The sequence below is a fragment of the Lissotriton vulgaris genome, chromosome 4_1 (assembly GCF_964263255.1).
Source record: "Lissotriton vulgaris chromosome 4_1, aLisVul1.2, whole genome shotgun sequence".
Classification (NCBI taxonomy): domain Eukaryota; kingdom Metazoa; phylum Chordata; class Amphibia; order Caudata; family Salamandridae; genus Lissotriton; species Lissotriton vulgaris.
The window spans coordinates 1,398,875,637-1,398,898,418 of NC_141691.1; the positions used below are offsets into that span (position 1 = coordinate 1,398,875,637).

At 46.6% G+C, this 22,782-nt stretch overlaps 1 protein-coding gene across 1 annotated transcript in view; it reads left to right on the plus strand.

The window, feature by feature from the left end:
• Positions 1 to 21,104, plus strand: part of LAMA3 (laminin subunit alpha 3) — a 1,118,674-nt gene extending 1,097,570 nt beyond the window's left edge. Inside the window, exons 73-79 of the mRNA XM_086917979.1 lie at positions 753 to 942; positions 1,503 to 1,643; positions 6,218 to 6,377; positions 6,474 to 6,604; positions 14,189 to 14,282; positions 17,232 to 17,351; positions 19,055 to 21,104. Of these exons, the coding sequence (XP_086774105.1) occupies positions 753 to 942; positions 1,503 to 1,643; positions 6,218 to 6,377; positions 6,474 to 6,604; positions 14,189 to 14,282; positions 17,232 to 17,351; positions 19,055 to 19,200 (982 nt within the window). The 3' untranslated portion in view covers positions 19,201 to 21,104. The remainder of the gene's footprint in view (positions 1 to 752; positions 943 to 1,502; positions 1,644 to 6,217; positions 6,378 to 6,473; positions 6,605 to 14,188; positions 14,283 to 17,231; positions 17,352 to 19,054) is intronic.
• The last annotated feature ends 1,678 nt before the right edge of the window (positions 21,105 to 22,782 follow it).

Sequence of the window (22,782 nt, forward strand, 5' to 3'; positions counted from 1 at the left end):
TCTATCCTTCTTTCTTTTTCCCCGTCTATCTCTCTTTTTCTCGATCCTTTTCTCTTACTATGTCTCTCACTCTCCATCTGTGCATTATTTTTTCTGTCTCTGTCGCACTCCCTCTCTCTTTTTAACTCTATCTTGATTTACTCCCCATGCTATCTCACTTGCATACTCCTCTTTATTTCTTTGCGCTCTCTGTGTTTCACTCTCTCACTATCTCTTGGTCCCTCATCTCTCTATCACGGATCTCTTTTGCTTCTTACTGATGAAATTGCTGTTGTATGACAACGTTCCATTTCTTGGATAAACCAAACTTTGAAAAATTTGTATGAAACAAACCCAACCATGTTGTTGAATTCCCATTCCGATGAACTATAGGGTCTAATGTACTAGGGAAGAGGAGGGCGAACTCTCTCCTTTGAACCAAATTGTAGTCCATATTGGGAAGTGGACCACATTATGTGGCAGAGTGGACTAAATTAATCAGAAAGAATTAAAACTGGTTTAACACCCAAATACCACAATAAGCAACAGATAGGTGACCAGTCAATCTTTGAGAAGGGCCTTCCGATGCACAACAACATGTATCACTGTGGTTTTAGTAACTTTTGATCCATTTGAGCTACAATTTTTTTTGTTAGAATCAGATTATGCAGGAGATGATTATGTGATATATGGTGCAAAATTGTATGATTCCAGTGGTCCGTATAGTAAGTAACTATTTTACAGACATCTCTCCTGCTTCTTCCCCAATAAAGGTCCCACTTCTCTATTGATGTGCAGACAGCGGTATCCGAAGGACTGATATTTTCAGTTGCCAATAAAACAGGGAACTCTCACATGTCTCTTCACATGTCTAAAGGACGCTTTGTCTTTTCAATGGGTAGCAAAGGAGATAAAATGAAGATCCGAAGCAGAGAGACATACAACGATGGCAAGTGGCACACAGTAAGTACCACAGTTGTGTTTTATTGCTATCTCGGCTGAAACTGTTTTTGGGAAATATTAATATACATTTTCTTTTTAAGTACTATTGCTGTCCATCAGTGTCATGTGTTAATACCAGGAGTGTAGATCCATTGTTGAAGCAGTTGCAGTTGAACTGGGGCCCAGAGTACAGAGTGACCCATCCAACCCTAATTATTGTTGTATTTTACAACTCAAACAGCACCTAGCGGGTCCATTTCCTTCCACTCTAGGGCCCATGGCACGCAGGCTAGGCTACTGGTTAATGCAGATGGGTACATTAGAAATTTCTCCCTGTAGTAAGCGCTTCAGCAGTTACAGGGATAGGTTTGTAGTTAGAGGCAAAAACAATAAGTTGTGAGGGTATGGGAAATACAATTAGGTTTTCATGCTGTTGAGGTGAGTTTTTCTTTAAGTCTTTACCGGAACCACTTTTAGACTAGATATGCCACTGGTGAGCTTAGAATATGGCAAGCCACCAGAAGCCTATGAAAGAGTGACGTGATGTATACCTAATACCAATATTTTTTGTCCTTCACCAGGTGGTTTTCAGCCGGGATGGCAAAAACGGGCGTCTTGTGATCGATGGCCTGAGGATTCGGAAAGGAAGCCTGAAAAGTGATTCCGCCTTTGACATGAAGTCCCCAATCTACTTGGGTGGCTTTTCAGCACTGAGACTTCAGGTAATAGCATATTTGGGCTACTCACAGAGGCATCAGTAAATGTACGTAAATAACTAAAGAGATCAGTGTAAAGTATCTCAACTTACTTCAATACCTTTTTTCTCAATCCCACCGATACTCACAAGTCGACAGGAAGTGCCATGTATACAGTTAATTTCTTGGACACTACAACCATGCAGAGATCAAGCCTAGAGCTTAGAGCATGCCAGGCTTTTTAAGTGTCCACTCTGTGTACTGCTGAACTGCAACATGTACTTTTGAACTAATAAACTCAGACTATCCAAAAATAAATGTGAATGGATTTAAAGCTTTGCTTTGAGATTGCAATGGTGAAGGAACTTCTTTCTACTCAATATATATTTTCCACCGATCCATCTCACTGGCTGCCATAAACAAGCATCTAAAATGAAAGCTGTATTGCAATGGGAGGTACCAATAGGTACATTAGTTGCTACCAGAATTATTCCTAACATATGTTAGTCTCTGTGAGAAAGTGCCCTCTTTCTGCATGGTAGCTCCCACTTTTTGCTGAACTGCTGATGTGCTTTGACTGAGTGTGCCCCTGGCTCCTGCCAATCTTTCCCTAAACCTGCATTAAAAACAAAACCCAATTAGCATCTCTGGCCACAGGGCAGCTCCTGATAAATGGTACCACAGGTACCCAGGGCACTGTGACCAGGGAAGACCTTTAAGGACTGGAGCACTTATTAAGTCACCCGTTGAGGTCCTGTACCATTACACTCACACACAGCCATTGCAGGCTGCGTGTCTTGGTGCAGAACAAAGTGAAAAGTCGACATGGCACACATCCCTGTGTGCCATGCCTACAACTAATTGCCCTAGCATAGATCAGTCACCCCTCTAGCTGGATGCCCTATACCAGTGGTGAGGGTACAGGTGCATGAGCCCTGTACCCCTATAGTGTCTAAGTCCATTCTTAGACATTGTAAGTACAGTGCTGCCATTAAGAGTAAATGGTTCTGGGAGTTTGTCATTGCGAACTCCACAGCACCATAATGGCTGCACTGAAAACTGAGAAGTTTGGTATCAAACTTCTCAGCACATTAAACCCACACTGATGCCAGTATGGAATTTAATGAAAAATGCATACAGAGGGCATCTTAGAGAGGCCCCCTGAAAAACGACCTACCGCTAGTGTCCAGGCTGAGTGGCTACTTTCAGCTGCCGCCACCAGACATGTTTCTGGACCCCTGGTTCGAGAGCCTGCTGCTCTCGGGGCCTGAAACAATGAACATCCTGGGACGAGGTGCCAAGCCTCCTCCCCTAGAATCGGTAGGGTCCACGGAGGGGAAGGGTGGCATAATAGAGTGTCTACCCACCAAGGGAAGGGACCCATTGGTCCCAACATTTTACCTACCTGTAACACCCTTAAATCTAGTATTTAGGGGCACCCCTGAACCCTGCTTTCTCAGACAAGAAACGAGAAGAAGAAGAAAAGAAGAAGAACCGAACATTTGTGCTGAAGCTAACAAGAGGAGGGTGGCCACTGACTTGGCCCGAGCCCTACCGGCCTGTCCCCACCTCGAACCTGCTCCAACAAAATCCTGGTGTGTCCTGCAGCTAGCAACCTCAAGAAACTCGGAGGACCTGCCTGCCTTCAATCCCAAAGTCTCCTGTGAACACTGGATTTGTTACAAAAGCAGGCTCCAGCTCCGCAAGGATCCACAAGTATGCACCACTCTGCTCTGCACCCAACTCCCAAGGCCCAAGTTCGAGTGGCCCAACACCAAGAGGAGGTCTCCCTGGCGATCCTGACCCTAGATCCAACGACCCCTGACCTGCCTCAAGCCTCCAGCCGACACCTGCAGTCTCAAACCAAACAGTCCCCCCAACTGCGACCAGGAGCTGGTAAGAAGATCTGACCCTAAAAGGCACCCCTGCACCCGAAGCCCCACGTCCTTGGGTCGCCCAACCGATGGTGCCTAACCAACCCCCAACATCCCAACTTACCTCTCCACGTGGTGGTCGCACGCAGAAGACCTTGCAAACCGGAGACTGCTGATTGAAAACTACAGGGTTTCTGACGCCAAAAGAGCACTCTGAACCCAGCCGCCCCAGTGCTGCTGACGGTGCATCTTTTGTGCTCGCCTAAACCCCCATTTACCCTGAGCTTAAGTCCGGGAGCTTTGCTCCCACAACCCAGTGGCCTGCTAGTCAGCAGCCACCAACTGGAGGCCCCTTATCCCCCATTAAATAACATTGGACCTCAGCACTCTGCACCTGGCCGCCCTAGTGCCGCTGAGGGTGTAACAAGAGTGCATCCTTGACCCTGGGAGACCCCTGAGTCTAACCTCAGAATACCAACTCCCACAACAAAGTACTTACCTTTGAACCGATAACAGTATATTCCTCCATAGGATAACATTGACCATTTATCTATGAAAAGTTTTTAAGTGTGGAGTTGGAAAACATATGAAAACATTTTACAACTGTACTAAATAACAAAAACACTTTTATTTACCTGTTTACAGGAAATGTCCCAGAGTAGCATCCAGGTATACTACACTGTGTAAGAAAATAATCTGAAAGTAATGTACCGGTCATTTTACTAAAAAGCCCATTCAAAGTATATGTACTGTATTTCCAAAGCATTGCATTTCTCAGTAACAGTACTGTAAATCAAAACAAAGTGCATATACAATTACAATCCAAACTGTATTACAACCGTATGTTTACTGCAAATTATTTATTACTTACCTGTGCCAGGCTTGCTTGGTTCTAGAAAACAAAATAACTAAAAGAATATTGTTATACAAACACAAGTGGTCTGAAGTTCAGTCTTTGAGTGTGTGAATTCATTTGCTGACCCAGTGTGTACAACAAATGCTTAACACTGTCATATGATAAAGCCTTACTGCTCGACCACACTCCCACAAATAGAGAGTGAGGTGCTATGGACTTTACCTCTGCCTACCTTTTGGGTTCCACTGGACTATGTGCACACTATACCTCACTTTGGTATAGTATATACAGAGCCAGCTTCCTACAGTCTCCAAAATAAAATAAATAACCACTTAAAACATAAAACACTAAAAAAACAAAGAGGACAACATTTTAGAAATGAGACATAGAAAGGTAAATAGATTGTGTGAGCTTAAATAAATACATGCTTCACTGTGTTTTTACTCGTTGAATGTTGTCTGCTTTGACGCTTGTGTACTAAAACTTGATACTAGAGAGATGTAAAGTAGCAGTCGTCAGTTACATACAACTTAGTGAGTGTTATCACACACGTCACGTTTACATCCATTTCCCCTGACTTCTATAGGTTAAAGTAGAAATAGTAATGCTCTGAACCCTACTGCGGCGAGACACTTTGTTGTGCTGAGAATAGGATTCTGTTCTATGCAGAGCACGCCACTCAATCCAAGCTCTGCATATCAGTCCTTCAGAACGATGGGTACCTGAAGACAATAAGATTTCTCTCAGACGAACAAAAGGATAACACACTGGCACAAGTGGCAGATTTTCCTAAAGTCCCATCCACCGCCATACTGGAGTAGCAGAGCGTTGCACAGGTTACAGCAGACGGGAGTCTCATTCTGAACAATCCACATTAGTTACGATTGGAGTAATCACTGACTTAAATTCAAAATTGTTTGCCCCTTTTCAATTCAGAAAGGGTCTTACTTTGACTTGGTACCCAACACAGCAATTCTTGTCATGGATCAGAGCATCCCATTTCTCTTTAAATGGCATTGAGGTGGGTACAATGTGCTGTCAATGGCGCTTTGCACTTTCATTGTGAAACTGGAAAAGCAGAGTTGATAATTTTCCATTCAGGATGCAGTGATGTGAAGCGGTACACACGCTCAACTCCTAGGTGGCCACTGAATTCAGTTATATCTGCTTCCTCCTTACAGTCCCTCTGGCAAATACGGACCATCCACCTCCATGGTGGACTGTTGCAGATGCCATTTTTGTCATGCAGTATTAAGAATTATAAACGTAACCGTACATTTGTTTTATATAGCGCTGAGGTTGTTATTAAGCACTGACAGTTTTGGGATTGCCAAGGCATGAAGGCAAAAATGAACAAGTGATTTGCCCAGGATAGCAATATCTATCCATGTGGAGGAGAGAAGTGCAATCTACATCTATACAGGTTTGACAGTTGGTCAATTACCTACTGGACCGCATCCGTACAGACTGGTACATGCCTCAGCATGCACATGTTTGTATGCCTACTAATTATCAAATTTGAAAAACTGTACCAGCGATGGATGTAAATTGTTTTCTTTAATAAGAAGTAAAATTGGGTGGCAGGTCAACTCACTATAGGTGTGGCAGTTTATGTAATTTGTGGTAAACTACTTTAAGTGTGGACACGTTTCTGCCAAGCATTGGAATTTTTTGTGATTTAGCTTCCTCTGTTCTACCCTTATTGTTATCCAGTAAGGAGGTTTTATCTCCATGGCTCGACTGCACGAACATCAGTACTGGGCAGAGTGCCACTACATCAAAATGTAATATACATAAATGCATCCGTTCAACAATGTTATATTTGAAATGTTGGCCGTGTGATTTCTAATGTTATCCACATTCACTTCCAGAATACACCAAAGAAAAGTGTCATTGGCTGCCTAGGAAACTTCAAAATGAATGGAAAGAGCATGACCACTCCAACTCAGCTGTTCGGGGTTGCCCCGTGCTTCGAAGGTGCTTCAGAGAAGGGGGTCTATTTCTCAGATGCCGGGGGGCATCTCCTCATAGGTGCGTTGCACTTCACCAGATATAAGACCTTTCTTGCTGTACACAAATCTGTATTGTCCCTTACTTGAACATGGTGTGTCCTACATTGCCTCACAGATCGCTCTTTTGTGCTGGGTTTGGAATTCGAGATGGTGTTCAGTATTCGACCACGGAATCTCACTGGCGTCCTGATACATGCTGGCAACACCAAAGTTGGCTACCTGAGCCTGCACATGGAAGCCGGAAGGGTGAGTTCTTCCTTCACTCATCAAAGTGAATTATTTGTTAAACAAGGCATTATTGTTCTATTTATGTGAACATATTTTCTGGTCCTCTGCTCTCCTATTGGTACAAAATACAAGGAAATTAGAAGTTTGTTTCATTGCTGGGTAAAAGTAGTGAAAAGTTTCACTCTGTGAAGAGGTGTTCTTCTCAGCCACTTGTTTGATAATGTGTGCTATTGCATGGTACCACCATCTGTGGGGCGCTAGAGGGCGCACTGCAGAATGGCCGCACTGCCGTGAGGCTCCTGCTGCCCGGAGCTTTTATCCGTATATTGATCCTGCTGACCATCACTGCGCCCTGATCTGACCCCACATTCCTGCTGGTCTGCCTGCTGGCCACCCACGGTCCAACTCCTGTGCCGATCGGTGCTTGCTGGCCGAAGTTACGAGGGCTCCAAGTTTTCCCCGACTGGCGCTCTGGAAGCCGGGTGTTCCATAGCCCGGCGTCACCTTCTGCTCTAGCCCGAGGCTTCGCACGTGGGGTAGAGGCCCAGGTCCCCCTCCCCCCTCCGGACCAGATTGCCGACTGGACGCGCTGCTGAGCGATCCCCTGGAGCGAGACTTGGTGACGGTCTCTACTTCGAGTTGAACCGGAGCTGTGGGATAGCGGAGATGCCGCGGCCTGTCGTTTAGGCGCGAAGGAGTCGAGCCCTTGACCTGAGGGGAGCGGCGGCCATTGTTTCGTCAGGAGTGGCGGGGTTTCCATGCCTGCTCGTGCCCCCGGCTGTGGTGAGTTGTTGCGTGCTGGAAACTGCCTACGACTCGACCTTTATTGATTTGTGTGCCCCCTCGAGCTGGTAGCGGTTTATCATGGGGAAACCGGACACTAAGCAGTCCAAACTGTCCTTTGACTCGGGGGCGGCCAGGAGGGGTACGCGCCTGGTGCAGGAAGCTGGGAGCTCGCGTTCTCCCCCCCCACCTGTCGCTGATGCGGAGCTGCAGCCACGCGCCCCGGACTTTCAGCAGATGATGCAGGAGATGAGGCAAGGATTTGCCACTATAGTGGACAAAGTAGACAAACTGTCGTCGCGCATGGGTGCGGTGGTGCAGAAACTAGATGTGAATGAGGAACGCCTAACATCGGCGGAACAGCGCATCTCTGACCATGACGATACTGCTGCCACCCATACCACCCAGCTGGCGAGGATTGACAATATACTGCGGGTGATTGCCGCTAAGAATGAGGAGTTGGAGGCGAGGAGTCGGCGCAACAACGTACGCATAGTAGGTGTACCGGAGACGACGAATGTTGGGAGAATGGAGGCATATGTGGAGAGACTCCTTGTTGGTGCCATTGGAGGCCTTCTCTGCGCAGTTCATTGTCGAGAGGGCGCACCGTTCACTTGGGCCGAGGCCGGCCTCTGGAGCTGCGCCGCGCCCTATAATTGCACGGCTCCTAAATTACCGCGACCGGGACGCTGCCCTCAGAGCTGCCCGCACTAATCGTACCCTCTCTTTTGATGGGGTTACCTTTACCGTGTACCCGGATTTCACGCCGATGGTGCAGGACCAGCGTCGTAAATTCCTGGGGGTGAAGAAGAAACTTCGGGATCTTCAAGTTGACTACGCTTTGCTTTATCCTGCTAAGCTGAGGGTGACCCATCAGGCAAAGCAACACTTTTTCACGAACCCGCAGCATGCAGAGGACTTTGTAAAGCGTCTCAAGCGGGAACGATCTGCTGCGGACCGGGGGGGTGACCGGGACCCCGAAGGCGACCGATCGGCGGCTGAGGAGGAGGACGCCTGAATGGGGTGTTTATTTACGCTCATGAGACGTTGATGGCGCCTGCTTTGCGCGCCCATGCGCTTGACTGTTTCTGTGGCCCCGGCACTACCTTGCCTTGTACTGTGGGTGATAACCATGATGGATTGCCGATTTGTGTTTGAATGTCATCCCTTGGGGTCAGTATGGGAACGATGGTTGGCGACTTTCATGTGCTCCGGGCACCCACCCCCGCACTGCGCCTGGGCCGTGTGTGACCCGTTGGCTCGGAGACTGGCGTGGTGTGTGGGAGTGGTGCTGTGCACCTCTAGTGGGTACCCCATAGGGTGTTCACCACTATTACCTATGTTTTGGTTTCTAGTCCTTTGTTGGTTGACTGGATGGATGTTTGGGGATGGAGGGGGGTGGGTGTCTGAGGGTCCTGATAGTTGGGGTTTCATCAGGTGGGAGGGGGGAGGGGACTATGTGGGTGACACGTGGTCGGCCTGGTCCATGGGACTGTGGTGCTCTTTGCTCTTGCTGTGTGCTTGCGCGGCTACTGACGCATTACCGCTGCACTGGCTGGTCCTCTGGCGTGCTGGACCTTACTGGTTATGTGAACTGTGCCTCCGTGCTCATTGTGCCTGAGTGTCATGGCCGCTATTTCCGTTTGCTGGATGGACGAGATCGTGCTACGTGGGGAACTCGCGTGCGTGTTGCGGACCGGGAGAGATGTGTATGCCGCGCTTTGTATATTGTACTTCTTGCGTGCCTGTTGCACGGATGGTGTTGTTTGGGGATGGGAGGGGGGGCTCTGGTTGGTTGGTTTGGAGATGGTTGTGATGTCTGTGGAGTGTATGTGTTGGGGCGGTTGTGGTGTGGGCCGATGACTTGTTGTTGTCTTGCACTGGGAGTTTGGTACAATGCCCCGTATCACTGGGTACTATGGTGCCCGGATCATGGCTGATGTCGACTGAAACTATAGACAAGATATCAATATTGTCCTGGAATGTACGGCGTCTTAATGATGCCAGGAAATGTCGAAATGTGCTGCAGTACTTGGATAGGCATGCTATTCATGTGGCCCTCCTGCAGGAGACGCATCTGCGGCGTGTGCCTGCTCCTAGGTTTGGTGGGCGGTGGGCTGCGGTTAGGGTATTTGCATCGTACTCCTCGTATGCTCGTGGGGCTGTTATTCTTGTTAAGAAATCGCTTGCCTTTCAAGAATTGGGGTCTGTGGTGTATCCTGAGGGGCGCTATGTGCTGCTATGGGGGCGGCTTGGGCAAATCACTGTGCTCTTTGTCAATTGCTATGCTCCTAACATTGATACGCCAGCCTTCTTCCTTACCCTGTGGGGCCATGTGCTTGCTGTCGATGCCTCCCATATTGTGTGGGGGGGGGATTTCAATTTTGCATTTCAAGCTCTGTTGGATAGGTCGGAGGGATGCCCTCAGTACAATGTGCAAGCTAGGGATGTTTTGCGGGGTATTGTGGAGGAAGCTGGATTGATCGACAGCTGGAGGTATGCTCACCCTGCCACTAGAGAGGGCACACATTACACTGCACACTCACGCTCATGGGCGAGGCTAGACTATGTCTTTCTCTCCAGGGGGCTGATAGCTGGTCTGCGGGAGGCGGTACATCTGGCTCGGACATACTCTGATCACTGCCCGGTGAGGGTTGTGCTTTCTGTGCCCGGGCTGCACAGGCCGCGTCCGCCTTGGCGACTTTTCCCGACTGCCCTGCTGGACCCTGTGTTTAAGGCGGAACTTGGCGAGGAGGTGGAAGCGTTCTTCCCGAGGAACAAAGGCTCTGTTGATAGTGTTGAGGTGATATGGAAGGCTTTTAAGGTTACAATCCGAGGTGTCACTATCTCCAAGAGTTGCGGGATGCTTAAATTGATAGTTCGAACTCTCGAGGGCTTGGAGGGTGATTTACGACACCTGGAGCGCAGATTGCAGGCTGGTTCTGATCCCGATCTCTTGGGCCAGTTCCGCACTAAGCTCTCAGAATATGAGGAAGAGGCTGCCAGGGAGGCTAAACATAGGGGGAAGTACTGGACGGCGAGGAGATACTGTGAAGGGGAGAGGCCGGGGAAGGTCCTTGCCGTGCTTACTAGGCATCAAAGGTATGGTTCGGACGTACTGGAATTGGTTTTGCCGGATGGCACTCGCTGTAGGGACACTGCGGAGATTCAGCATACATTTATTCACCATTACACCCAACTGTACACAACACAGCAGTCAGGAGAGACACGATATGGCGGATTCCTGGATGATTTGGCGCTCTGTTGGCTGTCGGACGATCATAGGGCTTTCTTGGGTAGACCTCTTGAGGTGGAGGAGATCAGGGGGGCCATCATGTCCCTGAATAACGGGAAGGCCACTGGCTTGGACGGTCTTCCTGCTGAATTCTATAAATGTTACGTGGATATTATGGCTCCCGTTCTCCGCAAGGTTTTTGAGGAATCCCTTGAGGAGGGTCGGCTGCCATGTTACATGAGGGAAGTCGCTATTACCTCGTTACTCAAGCCGGGTAAGGATCCCCTGGACGTGGGCTCTTATAGGCCCCTCTCATTACTTAATTGTGATGTCAAGATACTCGCAAAAGTATTGGCGGTCAGATTGTCTGAGCTCATGCCTGTTATTGTCTTGCCTGACCAGTCTGGTTTCGTGCCTGGCCGCGCCACCTCCCACAATCTTCGGACTCTGTTTTCCCTTATCCCGACTATTGCTCCTGAGCTCCCGGTCGCCGCCATTTTCCTAGACGCCACTAAGGCGTTTGATTCAGTGGAGTGGGGTTACCTTATTGATGTCCTATGCCGGATGGGATTTCCTCGGATCTTTATATCTTGGGTCAAACTCCTGTATACCGACCCGGTGGCGAGAGTGGTGGTGAATGGTGTGCTTTCCCCCCAGTTTCCTCTTACTAGGGGGACTCGACAGGGATGTCCCCTTTCGCCCCTCCTATTTGCCATCGCCATAGAGCCCCTAGCCTGCAGGATTCGCCAACGACACCAGCAGAGCGAGTTCAATTGTTTTCAACGCCAGGTCGGGATCTCCTTATATGCGGATGATGTCACACTTTATGTGAAGGATCCACAGACCAATCTTAATGCGCTATTGCGTGAGCTGGTTGCTTTCGGGGGTGTCTCCGGGATACACATCAATTGGCAGAAATCCCAACTCTTCCCGCTTACTGCGGCGGTTCATAGATTTCCTCTAGATTTCCCTTTGGAGTGGTGCGATTCGGAGCTGCGGTACCTCGGTATTGATGTATCATTGGACAGGGAAGAGACTGTCAGGCTTAATTACGGCGTAGCTATTACTAAGCTGGCGGATGACGTCACTAGGTGGATGTCGTTGCCTCTTTCCATGGCTGGTCGGGCGTCCCTTATCAAAATGGTGGTCCTGCCCCGGTTTCTATATCTTTTTCAAAATATTCCGTATCACCCTGGGGCTTACTTTTTTCGTAGGCTCCGATCGGAGCTCCTCCGATTGTTCTGGGGGGGCAAACAGCCACGTGTGGCGTGGGCTACCCTTACGTTACCCTATGCCGATGGGGGCTTTGATGTCCCTGATTTTGAACTTTATTACCTTAGCGCTCAAACGCACTATGCATACCATTGGATGCGCCCCACGCCGTTTATGCCACAAGTAGCGGCTGAACATTGGGTTGCCCACCCGCTCCCACTGGAGGGAATGGTACTTGGCAATGTGACCGATGTGGACACGCATCAGACGACGGTGACGTGCACGGTAGACGCTTGGAAACGGGTGGCGCGATTACTGGGGGTTTCCTTTCTCTACTCGCCGGCGTTGCCCCTAGCCTATCACCCTGCTTTGTCTCTGTTGCAGGAGACGGGGTTTCAGCGTCTTTGCAAGCGGCTTGGAATCCTTACGTGGGGTGGCGTTTTCCATGAGGGCACTTTCCGTACCCAGGCTCAGTTTTTTGGAACGGCCGACTGTTCCCCTTTGGAGCTGTTTTATTATGTTCGCCTTAGACAGGGCCTACGTGTCTTGTTGCCGGATTTCCCTGCGGAACCGGCGGTGACCCTCCCACTCCATGTACTCTTGGTTTCAGATGGTCGCCATTTAGTTTCGAAGCTGTGTGGTGCCATTCGGCGGCAACGTGCTGTCCCGGCCAGCCGGGTGCGGGAGCAATGGGATACTGAGCTGGGCGTCACTATTACTGACGAACAATGGAAGTACTGTTGTGGTCTTACTGCTAATGTCTCCTCCAGTTGCCGTCTGAAAATCATACATTACAAATTCGTCCAAAGGTTTTATTACACCCCGGCGAGGAAACTTCGGTTTCGTTTAGCGGAAGATGACAGATGTGCTAGGTGCCGGGCAGAGGGAGCCGACTTTCTACATCTGGCATGGGGATGTGAGGGCGTTCTGGAGTACTGGGTTCAGGTCCATGCTGCTCTTCAGATTATGACTGAGGATGGAGTGTTGTTCGACCCCTTGGTGCTACTGCTGGGGTATACCAGGGACGTACCTGCCCTCCATCGTAGATTTGCTGATGTGGCATTATTGTTGGCTAAACGTAGAGTGGCCTGTTGTTGGGGTCGTGGCAGGGTGCCGCAGTTTAAGGATTGGCTACGTGATCTCATTTATTGTCAGGACCAATATAACGTCTATGCGGAGCTGATGCCCGTGAGGTGTAGGCCCAAAGATTTTTGGAGCCCGTTACAAGTGTACCTCCTCACTAGAGCGGTACAGGACTCTGATTCTGAAAGTGAGGACCGGGTTGGGATTGGTTAAGTCCGGCGTAGAGTTTGAGATGTTACACTGACATTTGCTGGGCCTTTGACATTGGTTGGGGGGTGGATTATCTCCTTCCTCTGCTGAGATGGGGGATTTATATGCCCTTCTGTGGTACTCCTGTGAACGGGATGTTGGGACGATGCCAGTCTTCTTACTGTTGGCGAAAGGGAGGTGGGCCTGTGTGGACTACATCATGATGGGAGGGTGGATCCTTCGCTGGTATGGTGGGACTCTTCCTTCCACCTAGGATGTGAGCTGACAGCTTCTGCTCCTGCCATTGTATGCTATTCTGATAGGATGCATTATATGATGCCCATTTGCGATTGCTACTTGCCTTTATCCATTGCTGTCTGCACTGTATTATATATCGACCTGTACTCCGGACTTGTTGATTGTATTGCCATATTGCACTGTCTTTGTACGACTGTATGTATCATGATTGCACTACCTCTTCTCTGGCTTATCTCCAAATAAAGGTTTAAAAAAAAATGGTACCACCATCTGTCACAATGGAATATTGCTCTAACCAAGCAATTCTTTCACTTCATTAATTCACTTCTCACCCTGCTGACCCACTGAGATGAATGCGGAAAGAAGGTCTTTCGTGGGAAGTTCAGGGTTACTGTATTGGTTGAGAACAACTTTGTTGGTGTCGTCTGTCTGTCTACAAATTGGTCTTAAGCTTTGTTCATAGACAACACAATGGAATGGATCTTACTGGATTTGGGGACCTTGAAAGGTAGTCTGAGAGGGAGAACCAAAAAGCACACATATATGTTCTGTTTAGAAATGTCAACCTTTTTTGTTTATTTGTAGATAATTAATCACAAACTCTATGTCCTAGGATATATGTCTCCTGGGTTCAGTGTTGGCCTTTGTAGATTCAAAGGGTAACACTATGTGGGTCTTCCAGCATTTTGTCAAGCAGGGTAAAACGGAAGAGGGTTGAACATAAGAGCGTTGCACTATTTAGGCCTAAAGCTGAAGCGGTTCACTACACAGAACACAATAGCACTCTGGTCACTTTGCCCTTTGCTTGATCATTACTAATGTAAATGGTACCTCTCTTGCAGCTGACTGCCACTGTGAATGGTGGTGCTGGGGAGTTCTCGACGATGGTGACACCGAAGCAGTCGCTGTGCGATGGGCAGTGGCACAAAATAGCAAGTAAGTGAAGCTTTTTAAAAAAATGAAAATAAAAAAAAGACAGTCTACTTAGCAGCGGTTAGAACTCTTATGGGCCTGATTATGAGTTGTAAATAATGCAGCGATACCGGTCTTCCAATATTACCAATACCAGCCGAAATCTCTGCAGAGGATTCCTCTAATTACAAGTTAGAGCCCTGGGGAATAACTTTGTGGCTGGGATTTACTAAATGGAATTCTGTATGTATACCTGATTCTAGGGGGAAAGGTTTAATACAAATATTTGCCATCTACCCTGCGTTGGAGGTAGATGTCTGCAAGGACTCGTTTGTGGGGGTAGGGACTGAGGAAGGGGGCTACGGTGCTATTGGATCCCAGATGATGTTGCCTGACAAGGGCGAGCATTATGTACTTCCTCCACACCTTAGCAGACATTTTAGTGAGGGCAAGGGACATGTTGAGGCAGCAATGCAGCCTTTTCTTAAAGTGATTTTACTGGCCTGATTTTCCATACAGTATATTCAAGTCTTATGTTTTGGCACCTGGAAAATCCTGATGCGGGAACACCAGAACCTTTATAAAAGTGTAGAGCGGAGTTCCACAACGGAATTCCGCTCTAAACAGCTTGTAATCAGCGCCTAAATGTTTTGATACACTCTGGGACAAATGCTCATTCCCACACTGTTGGGTTAATTACCTTCTTAATATCAGATTCTGATATTGTTGTATCTCTTTTCAAAACTCCCTACTTAAGAGGCGGTGAGACTTTCATTTGAGTAATCTAAACCTGCCTTTTAACCATTGCCAGGTATCAAATCTATACTGTGGTCTGTATTCGCAGGACGGGTAATGCAGGGTTTTTAACACAGAGCTGTTAATGTTAAAACCAGAGAATAGCGTGTGTCACATTTGCAGTCAGGTATAGTCACGATATTGTCAGTAGAGATTTGTTCATATGGAGTGATGGAGAAGTGACACAGATTGCCTTTTGCCAGTTTTTTTTGTTTATTAGGGCAATCATAGTCTGGGCAAACAAACATTTGCCAGCACTGGAATTAAAATGATGAGGAAATCATTCTAAAGGGGGCCAAAGGGCAGGAGCACTGCATCCCAGTTCTTAACCCCTTCGCAGCAGGGGTAATTCCTCCGCTGTGCTGGGGGGCAGTGGGGCGTGCACAGCACCCCCGTGCTCATGACTAGCTCAGCTCGTCATGAGGCACAGTGCTCGTGTGCTCATGCAAGCTGAGCTCGTCATGACCACACCTGTTTCCGTGGAACGTTCAGCACAGCAGGGGAATTATCTCCTCGTGTGAGCGTTCCACGGCTCATGACGAGCTCAGCTCGTCATGAGCACACGAGCACTGTGCCTCATGACGAGCTGAGCTTGTCATGAGCATAGAAGGTGTTAAGTTCATCCTGAAAATGTAGGCCAAGGTTTGATATTTTTATATATATAATGGCTCAAGTCCTGCATTAAGAATAGCCTCGCCATAGTGGGTTGACATAACGAGTCGGAGCACACACCTATCGCAGATGCCCCGTCACAGTCCACACCATGGGGCATAACCCCAAAACCCGACATAGGCTTTAGCCGAGCCCCCCCCCCCCCCCGCATCAATAGTCGCCAGCCGGCAGAGTAGCCCCACACACCTGCAGAGAAGCCCCACACACCTGCAGAGGACCTACTTACTCCCCTTCCGTCTGCACACACACCCTCTCTCCTCGTCGACCCCTAATCAGTACCCCAGTTCAACACCCAAGTTCTAAGTTGAGGATACAAAGCAGCGGCTCAGATAATGGCAGTAGGGGACAGGGACCGATGCGCACTCACTCTGGCAGAATACTAAGACTCCCACAAGAACCGTGGGTAGGCGTAGCTTCACAACCAAGCTTTTGACCCATAGGCTTATCCCAGGACACATATGACTCCCACAGATAGCCTCAACATATGTGTGATACTGGGCCTGTGATGACATATTGTGGCAGATATGAAAGAAAGCAATCACCAATGTACACTCAAGTACCTACGTTGTTTCTGTCTACCTATACATGTAACTCGACAATGGAAACATTTTTTATGCTTCACTGTATCTAAAGTGTTAAAATGTAATAAAAAACGTAAACAAACAAAAAAGATAGCCTCGCCATACGTTGGCTTGTTTTTTTTTAATCATAGTTGTATAAGGAAGGATTTACGTGAGCTGTCAAAAAATGGGAAAACTTTTATTAGTCAGAGATTGTAAATGGAGCTATTTGCTCATTGTAAAGACATAGGAGCATATTATCAAGCAGGGCGTTAAAAATTATCGCCGTTTTTAGCGGCAGCGATAATGGGCTTGATAATATGGCCTTGTGAATTCCAATAGAACCCATGTTCTGGTGTGAACATGGGCTTCTATTGGAATTCTCCAGGGATTATCATCAAGCCCATTATCGCCACTTTAGCTGCAGTTTTCTGCCGCTAAAACAGCGATAATTTTAACGCCCTGCTTGATAATATGACCCTTAAAGCATTATAATTCTTCACCAATAACTCCCCATATCAGAGCAGCGCATCGAAAGCAAGAACAAACCTAACAGACAGGGCAAGAGGAGAAGCAGAAACCAAGCAGGGGATGGGTTTATAGCCACAGGTTTGAGCGGATGGAATGAGATAAGTAATGGAAAAGAATAAAGGTAATATGAAGAGACAGAAGTTAAAGACCAATTCAATGAGAACAAATTCAAATAAATAGGGTTGGTTTTTGTTCCAATAGTATTAAGTATTTGTATTTATGAGGACTCACTACTATGCTTTCTTCATAAATAAGCTGTTCATGACCGATCTCAAAACATTTATAAATCACTACAGCACAGAGATCACCCGCCTCTGACAGATTTGCATGCACCCATTTTAAATTATTTAGATACCATCTCAGTGTAAACTCCTGTGTTTGAGGAGCAAGAGCTAACTGCTGTGTTTTTTTCCAGTAATCCAAAGAAAGAATGTGATACAGCTTGACGTGGACCTGGAGCGCAATCACACGGTGGGCCCACCGTCTGCACCTTCCATTGTCAACAAGGGGTCACTCTACGTCGGGGGCATTCCAGGTAGGATTGTTGATTTTCTCAGTCCATTTCTCCACTTCAAAGCATACTCTTACTCTTGAGGTATTCCAGTTCATGAGTGGCCTCTAGAAGACGCGCAATGGTGTGTGACGGAATGTAGCTAATAGTACAAGGAAGCTGTCAGTGGCACAAAGGACTTGCTTTGAGATGGATGTGTCTCTTTTAAGCACTCCCAGGATGTATCTTTGGAAACAATGTACATAATGATTAATTTTTCCTGAGCATATTTACTCTTGTCTGGGAGAACGTATAGTGGCTACAATGGTGTTTTTGCAATGGCAGCTGTATCCATACACGGTTTCTCCAAATTAAAATGATAAAAAAAACAACTGAGGAAATCAGATTTCAAACTCCAGACTCCTTTATACGGTCAAAGTACCATGTGGTGAAGACTAAGTATTGATTACGAGCAGAGGGGTGGATAGAGCTAAGTGCAGAGTAATCAAGAAGTGAACAGGAAGTCATTTAAACATTTTCATGTGTTGGGTTTTAGAAGAGCAGGTTTAGCCTCTTGGGATAACAAAGTCTGAAGTTCAAGTGCTGGCTCAGTAACTCCACCTACTGTGTGCTGTACCAGTCTATGGCTTCATTACTTACCTGTAATTAGAGATATTTACTAGATGCCAACAAGAAGGGCATATTGTGTCCTATAAACAAGGTCATCGTCAAAGCCGGTGTCACCGTAGACAGAGCGGTTTAAAAAATCCAGTCAATAACTGACTAAATGTATTTTTAGAATGAAATTAATAAGTATTATGTTCATTTTCCAAACTGGGTTTATATCATAGGGCGTAGTCATCTAACTGGTGGTAACATTCCTAAACGTCCTTACAGAAAGCTAAGCCTTGAGAGAAGCCTGCAGAACTGAGCTGGTAATGCATCACCAATTTCAAGGCAAGGCACTTATAGGCCAACACTGAAGCAAGGCCAGCGAATTGAATCCATGAGTGCATGCTGTGCCCCAGTAAAACCGCTGATAAATATATAAAAACACCACACAACAAAATGGTTTACCTGTACAACTTTTAGCAAGAATGCTACAATACTGAGGCGGCTCCACACTAAAATACTTGTTATTGCACCCAGGGGATACTCGTATGTATGGATTCCTGATCCCAGACACCCAGTAAAAAGCGCTAAATATATTTATGACAATATTATGGTGCATTTCCCTATAAACATGTAGCACTCCAGACCAGATATGTGGATCCGATTCAGTGCAGGTTAGCATCAACCCCCAGGTATGCTCCCCGAGGTGGGGGCTGATTATCACAAAAGTTAGGAAACCAAGGCAACACCAGTGAGCAAGTGCCCCTCACACAAACAACCCTTTTCACAAATTCCATATGTTAACCATGCAAGAGGAGTAGTCAGGCACACAATGCACGATTGAGGTTAGACTTCCTCCTTACCCACCTAAAAAGGTCCTCTACAGAGTGTTGGGAATTGCTAGGGTGCTAATGTGCTGCAGAGGAGTTTGCTTTTGCATCACAACTTCTTTCACAATGAGTGAATGACCACCTTACAATTCACACTAACACCTAGAAGCGAGTCAGTCTGCAGTTCATGTTTCTACTGATGCAAAGAATTTGGATGGGCCCCTCAGATGCTGCTCACACTTGGTAAAATGCTTAAAGAAACAGTTGTGTGTTTTCCATAAATTCCAATTGTCCTTTCTGTTTCAGGTGATTTGAAGATCGCACATCTTCCGGTCCGAAGTTCCTACGTTGGTTGCCTGCAGAACATTAAAATCAACGACAAGCTTGTAGATTTGAGCAAAATTTCAGAAATTCATGGTGCAGTTGGCGTCAAGAAATGCCCTGCCGTTTAACAGCATCATGCTATGGACTGGAGCATTGGTCGGCACACTCTGGTGAACCTTCTGACAGAGCGAGGCCACACCACTTTTTCCACCCGGAGCACTGGATCTGTCCTCCCAACTATGTTACTGTCAAATGTGGTTTAGAGGTGGCTGATGAAGTCAAAGGAGGCACTTGTGATTCTAAAAGCTGCTCATTTGTAATTACGTTTTAATAAGCTATGTTAGGCGATAATGGTAAACAGAATCTGACCCTGTGAGCGGTACACTCACTAAATATATATTGGACTGAATATAACTTGGAGCATGCGTGTACCTTGAACAGTGTCTTATATATGTCAAAAGAACGAACATTGATTATGCTGGATTCACAGTAACAGCTGAGTTGTCATAATGTAGGCCCTATTCGTGCTTGGGCACCACCACTCAAGGCCTTTGTTGATCTGAAAGTGAGCAACTTAATTCAATTTATGAGGACACTTCAACAAATTTGCAGGAAATCTTCCGTTTTAAATTACATTACTGTTGCACTCATGAATCCTTTATGAGAATTATCCTTGCGTGCCCCCATGCAGTCACTGACTTTCTGTGAGAGTAGTGATGGAACAGACAACCTTCCAGTCTGAGAAATGTTTTCGGACAAGTTGATTTCCAGCCCGAGACGTAGGACAAGGAGACACCCTAGTTTTGTTCTGGAACTCCTCCTATTGGTTCTCCTCAGTGATGTTGGGTTTGGCCATAAACGCCAAGAAATAGACAGCGGATCTGTTACCAACTCTATTCCTCTATTTGTGGTCACAATGGCTTGGTTTCCTTCTACCGCTGATTCCCTCGCACCGCACTAACAAGAATGTGATCAAATTTCAATAAATGTATAAATTAGGCAACGCTGCTTGGTTAATCACCGCTAAACCAAAGCCCCTAACATTGACATGCGTATGATAATGATGATTGTTATTTTTAGTGCAGAATCATGAACACTACAACCAAATAATTGTTTTGGTTTGAAAAATGCCTCAGATTTGTGAACACTTGGGCTCCCATTACAGGTGCCCCATTATTTTACGCCATAATACAACATCCAATAAACACTGGTCATGGGGGTGTTGTATTTCATGAGTACGGAATTACCACATAATCATAAGTGCCACACTTAGGAATGATAGATAAAGAAGCAGTAACGCATGTTTTTCCTGCTTTCTGAGCTGCGAAACACAGAATGTGCTGCATTTTCCCCCTAAAGAACTCTGCCGGGGTTTTTCCTGGTAACATTAGTGAGGGGAAACGTGTGGTATTACTGCATATTCTCTAACACAATATGTGCAGGGCCAGGCAGAAAACCATAATCAGTCCTGCCATAAATGTTCAAAGAACACTGTAAGTGGTTGCAACTAGAATAGGATTACGGCAGCTTCCTTTTTCACATTGCCCACTGCCCTTATCATGTCCTGAGATGGCTCTAAATCTTATGTGAGAAGTTCCCTTTGACCCTTTCCTCCAAGGTTGAAAAGATTTTGGGCTAGGAGGATCTGAAACTGAAAAGGCAGATCTTGTTCCATCAGCCAGCTCTCCATGGGCATCCTTTTATCTTTACTCACACACCTTTCATCTTGGACTAGGTTGCATTCCCCGGGCCCACTATTCTTCAGAGCCTGTAGTTAGGGTATGTATAAATGTATTTAAATGTTTATTACACAAGAATGATGGTGTATAGTTTCTTAAACAATGTCTGAAGTATTGTGACCCTGGCTACCATCCACCCTTTGCGGTTTTAATAATTAAGTGTTACAAATTAATAATACCACCCAGATCAGAACTGGACGAGCCAGGCATGCCTTCAACTATGATTGTCCTGAACTGTGGGGACACCGGTGTATATTATAAGAGTGGATGTAAAATAAAAACCGCAAGTTAAATATTGGCACTGTTATTTCTATGACGACGACATGGTGTAAACACAGATTCATTTGGAGTTCTGCCACACGTTATATTGTAAAACACTGTACATTCCTCCTGTTTAAAGATCCGTAAATTGATGAACTGGAGCCAGGAAATTACCTTTTAGTTGTCCATCCATTTTTGGGCGTGAGGGCTCAAGGATATCACAGACACTTCTTAGTGTGGAAAAGGCCGCTTTATAGAAGCAGGTACACATCACAAAAAAAATCCCAATTCTAGGCAGCAATGCCTTACAAAACTAAAAAAGCTCACTATACATTAAATATCGACTGTCTTCTCCTACCCCCACCCCTAAATGTATCCCTAGCACTTCCCCTTAAGGTTTACCATCTTTCCTGCATACTTTACAACATGAACTTGACCAGCCAACTTTCTCTCTTCCAACTGTAACAAAGGGGCGTCTCAGCGCTAAAACCACAAAACTTTCAACTTCCTTAGTCCAAAAGATAAATAACTCTCATCTTTTTTAAACTTTGGTCTCCTCCTCCCTATCCCCAACATAATACAAACCTCTTAAAATACTGAAATCTTCACTTCAAACGCCCAACAACACCTACCTCAAGCCACAACATATGAAAACAACACATACCTGTGCACCTGTCTCGACAATATAGTGCCCAACTCACCAGGAGCTCCGGTAAGGACAACACCCCCTCCCCGCCCTGCTTTCCATGCTCAAATACACCTATCACTTGGAAGGGTGGGCAGGAAAATTATTTCTCCTCCCTACTACTACCTACTATCAGTTACCGTGTTCACCTTAAAATGGTGGATGGTAGCCCAACTAATGCCCCTTTACATAGCACGCCCCCTCCCCACAGCCCAAACGTAGCCAAAGGCGGAGTCCATCCATTTGGACCGAACCACTTGCCCTAATAACTTGTCACATGCCCCCAAGTCTCCATTGAGTAAAGAGAACTAAGAACTATGTTATTCACGCTGAACCTGTACTGACCTGATCATGTTGTACTGAACATAGTTGCTTGTACTGGGCCATTAAATATAACGTTGTGGCTGGGTGTGTGAGGGTATAGATAGTATTTGAAGGGTGTTCCTTCCCATTTGTCACTTTGTGTGGCCATGTGCAGCTTTGCTGTGGAGTGTGTGGCTGCGCCTGGTTATGTGCAACTGGGACTGAGAATATTTTGGCTAAACACCACGATTGCACTCACTGGAGTCTGTCACGAGATGGGTCGGTCCCTTATCCATGAATAAATGCGCCCTGACTGGTGAATGACTGTGCTCCCAATGTATGACTTGTTCTGCCTTTGGCCTTTAATTGGTTGCAGGTGAAGATGACATTAACGCCAAATAACAATTAATATATGTGCCACAGCACTCAGGCCTGACATGTCAAGTGGCAACAGTTTTAGAAAATCACATCATTTTAGACTATTCCGGAATCTGATTTTTGGAATGGCCTCCGAAGGCTAATATCTATCCCATAGCAATTAAAGCATGTACACTCATGGCACCCTCCCCTGCCTTCCAAACTGCACACCAACTCCTCTCTGCAATCAGGCTCTAAGCTTAGTGCCCTCCCTTCTCAATTACTCGCCCCAACTCCCCAAATGGCTATTCTAGCTCCCCTCAGAACCACATTCTATATCTCTCATCAAGCTCCCAGCTCTCCAC